This window comes from Mustela nivalis, assembly GCF_964662115.1.
Source record: "Mustela nivalis genome assembly, chromosome: 18".
NCBI classification, from domain to species: Eukaryota; Metazoa; Chordata; class Mammalia; order Carnivora; family Mustelidae; genus Mustela; species Mustela nivalis.
The window spans coordinates 17671276-17683936 of NC_139037.1; the positions used below are offsets into that span (position 1 = coordinate 17671276).

The window sequence follows — 12661 nt, forward strand, 5'->3', positions numbered from 1 at the left end:
GCTCAGGGCTCGTTCCTGGATTTGGGGGAAGGGAAATGGGACCACTGTGGTCATTCCTCGGGCCCCGTTATGGTAAACCACCCCTCCTCTTGTGACTATTCCCTGGTTTCCAGGAGCAGACAGTCCCAGCTGCAGCAATGGCGTCGCATCCATGAAAAGCAAACAGAACCACAGTAAATACCCTGCACCCAGCTCCTCCTCCTCCTCCTCGTCCTCCTCGTCCTCCTCATCCCCATCCTCCGTCAATTACTCCGAGTCCAACTCAACAGATTCCACCAAGTCCCAGCCCCACAGCAGCACCAGTAACCAGGAGACCAGGTGCCTGTCCTACTCTGCTTCTTCCTCCTCCTTTCTGCTCTGCACCAGCTGGGCTCACTGCAGCCTGTCCGAGTGCCACCCCTGCCCTTAACCGCCCACCTCCATCCCAGGTCTGCCTGGAGTGGTGCTGCTGACCTGCCAGGCCAGGCATTGGCTCCAGCTTCTGGCCCTGCCTGTGATCCAGCTGTCATTTTGCTCAGCCCTGACTTTGTCAATAAGCACTGCTCCTGCGGAGCCTGGAAAAACCCTTAGGTTCTCCACTGAAGAAGCTTTGACTGGGTGTGGCCTGCAGTCAGACAGATGGAGCAGCTGAGATTTTAGGCTGTAGACTACCAGTGGCTTTCTGCTGCCTCCAGGCATACCTCAGGGTTGGACCTGAGTCTGGTGCCTAGAGATACTTCTCAAGGGTCTCTGGTACCTGGGGCTGGGAGAGGAATGGGTGGAAGGGGTGTGTCAACTCACACAAAGGCCAAGGAGGGGAGAGCCACAGAGGCAGCACTGGGACAAGAGTTAGAATCAGGTGACAGGCCTCTGGGGATAGCTGATGTCAGAGTAGGGGCCAGGTGTTAGAGCCTGGTTTACCCACAGCGACCTGTGGCAAGCCTGAATGGAGGCCCAGCCAGGGTGCTCCCAACCATATCTGCCTGGCCAGCTCCTATCTGCACCCTTCTCCACAGTGACAGTGAGATGGAGATGGAAGCAGAGCATTACCCCAATGGTGTGCTGGAGAGTGTAGCCACGCGCATCGTCAACGGTGCCTACAAGCATGAGGACCTACAGACAGATGAGTCCAGCATGGGTGAGAACCATGGCCTGGTATGGTGTTGCAGGGGTGGTAGTGGCTCAGCCTGGATGACTTCTGTCCCCTGGGACTGGGTTGGCATGGGCAGGCTCTGTCAGCCTGAGAAGCTCTGAGTGGACCTGATCCACTGGCACCGTAGTCAGGAACACGTGCTTGGAGTGGGAGGGCCCGTGGCCTGATGCCGAGACCAGGGCTGCTGCGTCTGAGGCTGGAGCGACTTGGTGAGAGTGGGAATTCTCTCGAGCACTCTAGCGGGTGGGAAGTGGGAAAGTCGAATCCAGACTCCTACGTCATGTGCTAGGTGGACTAAAAGCCCCTCAGCTACGGTTGGTCCACCTAACTTGGCCCCAAGGTCCCTCTTGCCTTCTCCTTTTTGGGGTCCCCGCCCCAGTCCTCCCCTTGTCTCCTTACCCCTCACGATTTGTTCTCTGCTGGGCTCTGGGCGCAGATGATGGGCATCCTCGGCGGCAGCTCTGTGGGGGCAACCAGGCTGCCACAGAAAGGATTATCCTGTTTGGTCGCGAGTTGCAGGCACTGAGCGAGCAGCTGGGCCGGGAGTACGGCAAGAATTTGGCCCACACGGAGATGCTGCAGGTATAGAACAAGCCAGGCGCTCATAGAGTGGCTTCCCACGTAGGGGTGGGGACAGGTCGACTCTGGGAGGGCCTTGGGGGTAGCAGCAAGAGGACAGAGTGGGCTCTCGTCAAGTCCACGATGGGAAACAGGACTTCCAGGATATATGCAGCCCTCTCTAGGCTCTGGGGAGGGCACAGTCCTTCCTGACCCTATGCTCAGGGTGTGTGGTGCCCTCACTGGGCACCATGCAGGGCCCTGTATGCCCCCTGGAGCCATGGAGATATGTATGTGTGTGGTATGTGCCACACTCTTCTCAAGAATGCCCTATCCCTTAGGATGCCTTTAGCCTGCTGGCATACTCAGACCCCTGGAGCTGCCCAGTTGGCCAGCAGCTTGACCCCATCCAGAGGGAGCCTGTGTGTGCTGCCCTCAACAGCGCCATTTTAGGTAAGTAGATATTACCAAAACAGAAGCTCATCCGTGAGTGCCTGAGCTAGCCTACCTCCCCTCTCTCCCTAGGAGCTGCTGATGTTTGTCCAAATCAGGGTAGTGAGCTCTGCCTGGACATTCTCTGGTAGCCCATAGCACTTGGGCTTCCATGGCTGAACCTAAATCCTGGCCTCCCTCTGCCCAGCTGAGTTGGCTGGCTAGATCATGACAGACCCTGGCCGATGACTGTGGGCCTGGCCAGCTCATGGCTCTGAAGAGAACTAAGGTCCTCAGGTTCCTGGCATGGCTGCGGGGTCATAGACTGATGCTTGGGACAGACACAGGGACACATGAACACTGTTCCCAGAGATTCTGTCCACTGCCCCTACGCTCTCAAGGGAACTTTGATCTAGGCCAACTCCTGGGCAAAGCAGTGACCAGGCCTTGTCTCTCCTCCACAGAGTCTCAGAACCTGCCAAAGCAGCCCCCTCTGATGCTCGCCCTGGGTCAGGCATCTGAATGTCTACGGCTCATGGCCCGAGCGGGCCTGGGATCTTGCTCCTTTGCCAGAGTCGACGACTACTTGCACTAGCTGACCACGCTGGCTGGCCCCACCTGGCCCCTCTCAGCCCCTCTCTAGCCAAAGCTAGAGCAGCCCTGCCCTCCATAGGCATCTGGTGGAGGGACCTAGAAGCCATGGGCAGAGTCCATTCCTCCTGCCTGGCCTTCCCCATTCCCTTTCCTGTCTTCCTTTTCCTTCCCTCTCCCTTTCCTTTTCCTTTCCTTTTCCTTCCCTTCCTTGCCATCCCTCCCTCTCCGCCTTCCTTCCTTCTTCCTTCCTTCCTTCTTTCCTTTTTCCTTTCCTTCCTCCCCTACTCTTGCCCTCAGTCTCTCTCTCCCTTTCATGTGCAGCGGCCTCTGACACAGTATTGGCTGGTTACTCTCATGTAGCGCCTTCTACTTTGAAAGGGGGGTTTTGTTTTGAGGAGGGTTTGGGTTTTTTAATCTTTTTTTTTTTTTCCTCCTGACTGAGCCACCAGTATTTATCTCTGGAGAGCTTGTGCTGAGCTGGTTTCTGCTAATTTAGTGATGAAGCCTATCCGAATTGGTGATAGCTTATTATTTTCATAAGTAAAAAAAAAAAATGAGATTATATATATAAATATATATATTAAAAAAGACACAGTATTTATCGTAGTGTTAGTGGTCCAGCACCTCTTGGGTGAGGCTGTCCAGACACCATATGTTCTTATTTGAGTCCAACTCATTAAAAAAGAATCATCTCTGTCACCTCAGCCAAGTAATAAGTTTATTTCAGGCTTCCCCTTTGTTGAGCCACAGGCCCAGCTGCAGCCCAGGGAAGCCCAGTAGGCACTGGGGGCCAGTTAGTGGGCAGATCAGGCTAAGTTGGTTAGCAGCTGAGAGGTGTGGGTCCCTGGGCCCCTGAGAGCTGGGCTGAGTGGAGAACTACAGGGCTGAGGCTTCAGAGAAGGCATGAGTTGGCCCCGGGCTATTCAGCAAAGCAAGGGAGTAGGGAGTCCTTGGCCAGCACATTATCTACCATTCTACCCTGCCTCTCACTGCCTGCCTTGCCCTTCCTTTCTCTCCCTTTCAACATCCTATTTTCCCTTGTCGTTAAGATGGCCAAATAATTCATTTACTCTAAATTGATTGCCTGGAAACTACCTGCCTTTGACCCAAGAGCTGCTGTGTGTCAGGCTGTGGGGAGGTTGTGTGTCCATTCCAGGACAGAAGTCCTTGAGTACAGGGGCTGCCTTCTTTCTGCCTGGATCTTCACCGTCTCTGCACAGCTCTCATGGAATCAGTGCTTTCTCTTGAGAAGCTAGGACTTTGTGGAGGCAGATTCTTGGGCTGCCGGTTGCTGGAGGGGATGGAACTCTTGACCTACTAGGTCAGGCTTCACTGCAGCTGTGCCACGCAGCTCCCTGCAGCTTGGCCCCGGCCACTCTTAGAAAAGACTATTATGAGTATTTGCTGGCCAGAGGAAGGGACCTCATGGGCTCTGCAGGTGTCCCACCAACTGTTTCAGATGGATCCTCCCAGCTGGTGGGGCAAAAACAGTCCTGGTACTGCCATCAGGGAATCAGGAGAGGAAGGGCTGAGTTGACTGCTAGGACTTGGACAGGCCATCCGTGGAGAGGACTGACTGCCCAGGAGGAAGAAGGGAGGAGGCCTACCCAGAGGAGCACCAGGAGGGGTCGCGATTTCCCTACCTGCTTCAGTGAGAGGGAGCACACAGGCAGTCCTTGCAAAGGGGCAAGGCCAGAAATTGAACTTCTAGTTCATGCCTGGGCAGGGGCTGGGTAAGCTCTTGCTCTTTGGCAGTGGACACAGGCATGGTGGTACAGCCTGAGATACTCATTGCCTGACGGGCTCACAGCTGGACAGGAAAAGTGATTGAGTTGGACCAACTGCTGGTGACGGGGTTGGAGCCCTCACCCTGTGCTCTCCCAGAGTTCTGCCTTGGGACATGATCCTACGAGCTGCTGCTTTTTCTTGGTCCCTACCAGGGCTCCAGCTGGCACCCCAGACCGTGGCCTGTTGGGGAGGTGTTGTCATGTCTGTAAAGGAAACTCATCCTGTGCAAGGCTGAGGATGTCTAGCTCCCAAACCCAGAGGTTGGAAACATCAAGCTCCTAAAATGGCCAGAGCTGAGCAGGATTGGAAATTTAAACCAGAGGCTTTTGCAGCTGGAGTGGGGTTCAGAGAACATCTACTCCACCAGTCCTCTCCTTTACAGATATGGAAACAGGCCCAGAAGATTAAATGACTTAGCCAAAGTCACACAGCAAATTAGTGGCAGAGCTTGGACTAACTCATCCCTGGGGGTTGTGCAACACTGTTTAGTCCTGAAGCTAAATGGCAGGTGAGGGCTTAGGCTGGTGAGGCCCCCAGCAGTGTCTGAGCAGCTGGTACTTTCAGGGGTGTGTCAGGGATGGGGACGGGTGCATGGGCTTGAGTTGTGGAGTGTCTGAGAGAGGGCCCAAGAGGGTCTGGGACAGCTGTGTGCTGCTTGGGGTTGGGTGTCCTCCTGGCTCACTCTCAGTACCCATGGCCACCTCCCCATTTTCTGTGCCTTATCTCACTGTTTCAGCTGAGTCCAAGTTGTTTACTCTGTTCCTCTCCAGAGGGGCTCTCTGTCCCAGTTGGACAGCTTGCCTTTGGGACATAAGCCTTTGCCCCACAAGCCGTGGAGAGGACCAAAACCAAGCTGCTTGAGTCCACTATCTTGCTGATAGTTCAGGGCTGCCTGCCAGCCAGAGGAGCCCCTTATGCACACCCAGTCCTACCAGCCTGCTTTCGGGAGCCAACAGTGGGGAAGGCACCTGGGAGGAGCCCCAGTGAAGGGCTGGACCCGACCTAAGGGGACAGGAAGAAGACCTGGCTCTGTTGGGTTGTCCAGCCCTGGGGGACCAGCCTTCCCTATTTACCTTTCCCCCTTGTGCCACCAAATGGTCACTCCTTCCAGAGTGGACCCTGGCAGACCCTGCAAAGAAAGCCAGAACCTCTGATCCTTACCCACATGAATCTGTGGCTGGGGGTAGGCCGCCAGAACAGGGACACCAAGAGATGGTGAAGGGGGGACTGCCCAGCCCACCCAGCGCCTTCCTACCCCTTAAGCAAGCACAAAGAAGATGAGGCAGAGAACTGTCAGAGCTGAAAGTTCCTTTGGTTGCACACAACTCAGGTATGCATGCCATGTGGCAGCCAGGCAGCAGAGCCCTACTTGACCACCGGTCCTGTGCACCAGACCTGTGGCCAGTTCATGGACTCTGGATGCCTCAGGTGCCGCCTCTTTGCATAGGGTTTTCCTCCATTAATAACTACAGCTGAAACAGATGTCCTCCACATTGTGCACACTGGTTCTGCCTTTGTCCTTGCAAGTTACTTGGCATTAGCATGAAACTTGTGGGTGTGGGAGGGTTTAGAGAGAAATCTAACACAAAACATCCTATTAAATTGTACTTGAGAGATGAAAAAACTCCTGTTGTATTTTGACAGAATTATTTTTATTAAAATACACATCCATGAGTAGTCATGAGTGTCTGGTCTCTGCTTTGAGTGTTACTGGGGTTGGCACCCCTTGTGTGGCTTGCTCTGTCCTGGGGGTCTGGCCCTTACTCAGCCCACCTCTCAAGTTCCCAGGCCCCTGGTACCCCTCAGGGACCCTCAAGACTTCAGGTGTTTGTGAGACCCGAAAGAGGATAGGCGCTTGGGCTTCAGCTCTCTCCCCGCAAACAGCTTCCTTCTGAGACAAAGAAAAAGGAGAAAATTCACTTTCAAAAAGGTGGTCACAAGTCCTCCTGTCCTCCAAATGAGATTTTTTTTTTTTTTTAAGATTTTATTTGACAGCAAAAGAGGGAACACAAGCAGGGGAAATGAGAGAGGAAGAAGAGAGTCCAATGTGGGGCTCGATCCCAGGACCCTGGGATCACTCACCTGAGCCAAAGGCAGATGCTTAACAACTGAGCCACCCAAGAGCCCCTCAGAATAAGATTTTAATGTAGTCCAAACACACACGTCCCAAACACTGGACAGTCAGAGGGCTTCTGAGGCTTAATTGAAGTTAGCTTCTTGTCACTCTGAAGAGAAAGTACTCATGCTCAAAATCCTGGTTCTGCTGTTTACTAACTGGGTAACTGGAAAATTAACCTTTCTCAGCTCCAGTTTCCCCACCCTTAAAATGTGATTTGGGTAGGAAAAGAATAAGTGAAACAAGATGGGATCAGGAGAGACACAAACCATAAGAGACTCTTAATCTCTTAATCTCACAAAACAAACAGGGTTGGGGGGGTGGGGGGAGAGAGTGGTGGGGTTATAGACATTGGGGAAGGTATGTGCTATGAAGTGTGTAAACCTGGCGATTCACAGACCTGTACCCCTGGGGCTAATAATACACGTTAATAAAAAAAAAATTTTTTTTTAAGTGACTAATTCTACCCCGTGGAGACAGAGAATTATAGCACATGTAGGGGAGGCTTGACATAGAGGGATATATAGTACATGTGTGCTTCACTTGGTTATTTTATAGGACTATTACTCGACAGGACTCTCTTAGGGAACACTGAAGAGGGAGGAATGGAATGTTAAGCAAAAAGTCCTGGTTCCATAAAGCCAGAGTACCTTTAATTTCTCTCTAGACTAGTGGTTTCTACAGGGAGTGATTTTGGCACCCCCCCCCCCCGGAACATTTGGCAATGACTCAAGATATTTTTGGTAGGCCAGGGATGCTATAAACATCCTACAATGCATAGACAGCACCCCACAACAAAGACCTATCAGGCTCAGAATGTCAACAGTGCCCCTGTTGAAAAACCCTGTTCCGGAATGAATCTTGAGATGGTAAGAAACATCAAACACAAGAGCATTTTGAGTCTGTATGGCTGTTCAGAATCCGGGGGAAAAGATTAAGGGGATTAAAACCTCATAAGAGGGAGATTAGAGGTTACCCATCACTCTTGGAGACTTCATGCTCCTAAGGTGGCAGCAGTGGCAGGAAGTCCTGTCTCCCTCCAAACCAGGGATAGCATTGCTGGCCACCAGTTCTCAGCAAGAACAATAGCTTCAGCTCAACTGACATGTTCTGTCATCACAAGCTGCTCTGGAATGATGGCTGGCACACCGTTCTAATACTAGCTGAGTGGGGGGTCCAGACTCTCACCAGGAGTCAATAGCAGAGGAGAGGCTCCCCCTGCCCAAATAACCCCTAATCCTACCTCTGCAACATAGCCTACTTAACATAGCTAAGGATTATAGGTGACACGTTTCATTACTCTGGCAGACAGAGTAATGGTGAAGTAAAGAGCAGTCTTGTTACAAAATGGTATTTACTTGGGGAGACAGATTCCAGTAAAGAGAGCTGAGAGACTGAGGTCACAGTAGGTGCACTAAATTTAAGGAACAACCAAAGAACATGCAGAGAAGAAAAGCCCAGACAGGGCAGAATACAGAAGAGAGTCATTATCGCAGGAATCAGGAGGCCAAGAAGTCCGGCGAGTTCAAGAGAACTACCGTTCTACAACAACAGTTGGGTCCAACACCAGTCCCTCCTTAGCTCCAGACCAAGGCCCACTACAGTTCCCAGAACCTCCTTATTACTGATGCGGGATGGAAGGGCCCTAAAGAAGTAGAGGCTATTGGGGCGCCTGGGTGGCTCAGTGGGTTAAGCCACTGCCTTCCACTCAGGTCATGATCTCAGGGTCCTGGGATGGAGCCCCGCATCGGGCTCTCTGCTCAGCAGGGAGCCTGCTTCCTCCTCTCTCTGCCTGCCTCTCTGCCTACTTGTGATCTCTCTCTGTCAAATAAATAAATAAAATCTTAAAAAAAAAAAAAAAAAGAAAAGAAAAAAAGAAGCATTCGGCCGGCCGCCTCCACCGCCGGAAATAAAGGACCAACCCCTCGGCTAACCCACTTAATGTCCGCCCCTAATGTGCGAGCATGCGCAATCTTCTATCACGGCCCCTCCCAGCGCAGGTCCACCCCCTACAGGGAGCATGCGCAGACCTCCAGCCGTCCCGCCCCTCCCTTTCCAGAGCTCCCGGTTCCTTAGAAACCAGGCGGCGCGTACCCGGTGCCTCTGCGTTGGACTACGGGGCCCGCGCGTCCCCGCCAGCCTCCCTCTTGGCGGGCGGGTGGTGGCCGAGACCGGTCTAGACCCATGGTCTCCAGTGCAGCGCGGGACGGGCGATGCCAGCATGCCAGGTGAGAGGCGGGCCCGCGGCGGCGTGTGAGGATGAAGGAGGGCATGGCGCGGCAGCCTGCGGGCGTTGACCGGGCCTCCTCCGCGGCCCGGCGCCCGAGGTCGGAGGCGGGGCTGCTCAGAGCCGGGGCTGGAGGGGGCCGTTCTAACTGCCAGCGCGGTCGTCGAGTTGGGGGGTCGCCCCGGAGTTGGTCCTCCCAGCCTCAGAAATAGGATCTATAGATTTGTCGTGTAATTGTAGAATTTTAGCTCCTGGAAGGACCTCGGCCATAACTCATCCCTTTACGGGACGCGGAAACCTAGGCTCCCCTGTCCTGCCCCGAGCAGACCCTACCTGTGTGGACTGACGCTTTGCGGACAAGGACAAGGAGGTGTGGAAGCTTCAGACAAAGGGCGCTGGTCCTTCGTCTTTCAGAGGGAGATGGGACTTTTAGAGGGTAAATCTTTATTTAAGGAAAGAGGGTTCAGGTGGTAGATAGGAGAAGGGACACTCCAGAGAGTGCGAGTGGCTCTGCCAGTCACCGAATGCCCACAGGCCACGTCTTTAGTGACCCTGGCCTAGCTTCGAAGCTCAGGAAGGAAGCAGAAGGACTAGCGGAGACAAAAGGTGAGGTAAGGTGTTCCCATCAAGACGTTATCACATGAATGGGGAGGAAGGAAATGGGGGCGGGGAGATCAGGACTTGTGAATGGTTGTGTGAGGAGTTTACCTCCCAAACTGCAGCAGAATCTGAAGAATGGGAGACGAATGGAAAAGTTTAAAGCTGCGTTGGCTAGACAGCAAGAAAGATATATCTCATCTTATAGAAGAAAGTGGGTGTCCTTTTGAGTATCCAGAACCGAGTTGGGGCACGGCCCAGTCTTCTTTGTAAACTCTGGGGCACAGTCTCAGAAGGTGTATGACCCTTCACTTGAAGGGAAGAGCTATTTAAATTATAAAGAACACTTAAGACATGTTACTGCGATATGGAGAAGATGGTTGTGTTGGGGAAGCTAGATTGATTCTTCTTAAGGAAACTCCTCTTCTTCTGAAAAGCTATATACACCCAGGGAACAAAAGAGTTTCAATTAAGGCCATCCATTTTACAGAAAAATGTGGAGAAGTACTGGTTTTGGACTAGGAATTTTAAAGGCTGGACTATAGAGGTGAAAATTTTCAGCAGACAGTTCTGTTGGTGGGCTCCCCATTTTACGGATAAAAATTCTGTTGTCAGGTTTTCTCTTACCACCTGGTTGTTCTACTTTTCCTGTGGAATGATCGATCTGGGTCTGATCAGTTATTTTTATTTGCTGGGAAAATTGCTGTAAGTCTTACTAGAATCCGCTAGTAGCAGGATTAGGAATGACAGCCCTCCCCGCCTCTCCCCACCCCCCCACCTCCCGCGCCAAAAAAAAGACAAAGATTTGTAGTATGGTAAAAAGAAGTGTATAATTTTTAAAAAGATGGTCCCTGATTCTAATCAATAAAATCAACTTCTTACTAGCTTGATAAAACTAATTTCCTTCCTTCCTTCCTCTTTCTTCTGATAATACTCCTCCCTCCCTCCCTCTTTCTTTCTTTCTGATAAAACTAATCTTCAAGGACGCCTGGATGGCTCAGTAGGTTAAGCAGCTGCCTTTTGCTCAGGTCATGATCCCAGGGCCCAAGGATTGAGTCCTATTTCCCCGCCCCTTGCTCAGCAGGGAGTCTGCTTCTCCCTCTGCCTCTGCCTCTGCCTGCTTGTGCTCTCTCTCTCTCTCTCTCTAACAAATAAATAAACAACAACAACAACTAATTTTCAATGTATATTTGATTTTTCAGCAGGTTTCTTTCCCCCTCAGAGTGATAAGATACCTTTAAAGAATGGTGATGTTAGGGGCACATGGGTGGCCCAGTTGGTTAGGCATCTGCTGTCAGCTCAGGTCATGATTCAGAGTCCCTGCTCTCTTTGACCCTCATCCTGCTCCAGCTCTCTCTCTCTCAAGTAAATAAATAAGAAATCTTTATATATATATATATATTTTTTTTAAAGAGATGTTCTTCACTTTCTTTTCTTTTTTTCATTTTTTTTTAAAGATTTTATTTATTTATTTGACAGAGCGAGGGATCACAAGTAGGCAGAGAAGCAGGTAGGGAGGTGGGTAGCAGGCTCCCTGCTGACCAGAGAGCCTGATGCAGAGAGCCTCAATCCAAGGACCCTGACTGAGACCATGACCTGAGCCACCCAAGCGCCCAAATAAAAAAATCTTTTAAAAAAAATGAAAAAATATGGTGATAATAATAGGTCAGATTAATTTAAGTAACAGAATTTTGTCTGAGGTTTATAAATTAATGCCATACCATATCTTTAATGTGGCTATACATTTTATTGGTTTTTCTTTAATCTGTGGAAATATTTTGTACAAATGCCTTAAGAGATATAATGCAGTATTATCAAAAGTGTTTGTAATCTGTGGGGGAAATTGGCACTGTTAATCAAATCCTGTCAGAAAGCTTTATGAAGATCACTGAATTCTTTATAGAAACCCTCGTTACCTTAGTGCTGGCCCAGATAGAAGACAGACTAGTAGGCCAAAATCAAGGTAAGATGGAAGGGAACAATTACTGTCTTTGGACCTGGGAGGCTGCTTTGAATGTAAGTGAAAATACTTTCTTGTTGAAGGAGATACTGTATGAAGGTGAAGAGTGTGCTCCATTGATGGGTGTGCAATTTTTGAGCTCCTATAATCAGAAAGTCACTTGCTTTCAAAAGAGAAAGATGGACTCACCGACTCTAGAAGTGTTTCTTTGTCGCTATAGCAATGAAACTTTTCGGGCACCTGGGTGGCTCAGTGGGTTAAGCCGCTGCCTTCGGCTCAGGTCATGATCTCAGGGTCCTGGGATCGAGTCCCGCATCGGGCTCTCTGCTCAGTAGGGAGCCTGCTTCCCTCTCTCTCTCTCTGCCTGCCTCTCTGTCTCCTGGGATCTCTCTCTGTCAAATAAATAAATAAAATCTTTAAAAAAAAAGAAAAAAAAAAAAAGAAACTTTTCACCAATAATTACTTAATATCCACTCCGTTTTCTAGGGCAGCTGAAGGCAGTTATCAAATCTGACCTGTAATAAAGTAATCAACAGTATTTAACAGGCCAACATACCAGATAAACCAGTAATGCTAACAGGATCTACTTTCACTGAACTGATTTTCTAGTTACATGGTAAGAGGAGAATGAGCTGGAGATGCAGTGCCAGCTGACATAAGTTGTAACACAAATGTTGGTGTTCAGAAAACTTAAGAATCAATCAGAGCCCACTGAGAAGTAGGAGAGGAGCCTTTCTGATGTCGGACAAGTCACTCACACATATTTATTTTAGGAGGTCCAATTCCAGGATAAATTCATTGTTGGAACTGGACAGCATCTAGGAAAAAAATTCAGATTTTGTTAGTTTTAGTTTTGAGAATTCATATACAGTATTGTAAGGGGACATTATTTTTCTTAAAAGGTAGCAGCTTTATATTCCAAGAGAGTCCAAATATCCAAATTACTTGAAAAATTTAAATGCCAGGTGTTTTAAAAAGTGGGGATTGAAAGATACTTGAAATAGACTTGGGCTCCTGAAAGTCAGAATGGGAAGAGATACTGAGAAAAAAATGAAAGCAGTAAGACTTCCTCCACTAACACTTACTGTGAATTAGCCATTAGGTCAGGAATGAGCTCACTGAAGTATTATCTCTTTAAACTGAGAGAAAAGAAATGAGAAATGAAGTAAATATTTCTGTCTCACAGTGATGGGAATAAACACCCAGACAATAGAGATTAACCATTACGAAGGAAAAGGTGAATATTCCTGCATTACT

The 12661-nt window shown here is 50.0% G+C and overlaps 2 protein-coding genes and 1 long non-coding RNA gene across 11 annotated transcripts in view; 2 read left to right on the forward strand and 1 right to left on the reverse strand.

Annotated features, from left to right (window-relative positions):
- The window catches only part of RANBP10 (RAN binding protein 10), a 70120-nt gene extending 63939 nt beyond the window's left edge, over positions 1-6181 (forward strand). For all 4 annotated transcript variants that reach the window (XM_082711794.1, XM_082711791.1, XM_082711792.1 and 1 more), the window contains 5 exons: positions 114-318; positions 996-1117; positions 1569-1714; positions 2032-2143; positions 2587-6181. In XM_082711794.1, coding sequence (XP_082567920.1) covers positions 114-318; positions 996-1117; positions 1569-1714; positions 2032-2143; positions 2587-2717 — 716 coding nt within the window. In that variant the 3' untranslated portion in view covers positions 2718-6181. The remainder of the gene's footprint in view (positions 1-113; positions 319-995; positions 1118-1568; positions 1715-2031; positions 2144-2586) is intronic.
- LOC309853599 lies at positions 6138-8800 on the reverse strand. Its single transcript, XR_014305824.1, has 2 exons — positions 8715-8800; positions 6138-6395 (listed from the first exon to the last, which is right to left on the reverse strand). It is a non-coding gene; the product is annotated as an uncharacterized lncRNA (long non-coding RNA).
- Positions 8626-12661, forward strand: part of GFOD2 (Gfo/Idh/MocA-like oxidoreductase domain containing 2) — a 34749-nt gene continuing 30713 nt past the window's right edge. For 2 of the 6 annotated variants that reach the window (XM_082711805.1, XM_082711806.1), the window contains exon 1: positions 8626-8848. In XM_082711805.1, the coding sequence (XP_082567931.1) occupies positions 8641-8848 (208 nt within the window). In that variant the 5' untranslated portion in view covers positions 8626-8640. The remainder of the gene's footprint in view (positions 8849-12661) is intronic. The other 4 variants (XM_082711807.1, XM_082711810.1, XM_082711808.1 and 1 more) reach the window with 4 other exon arrangements.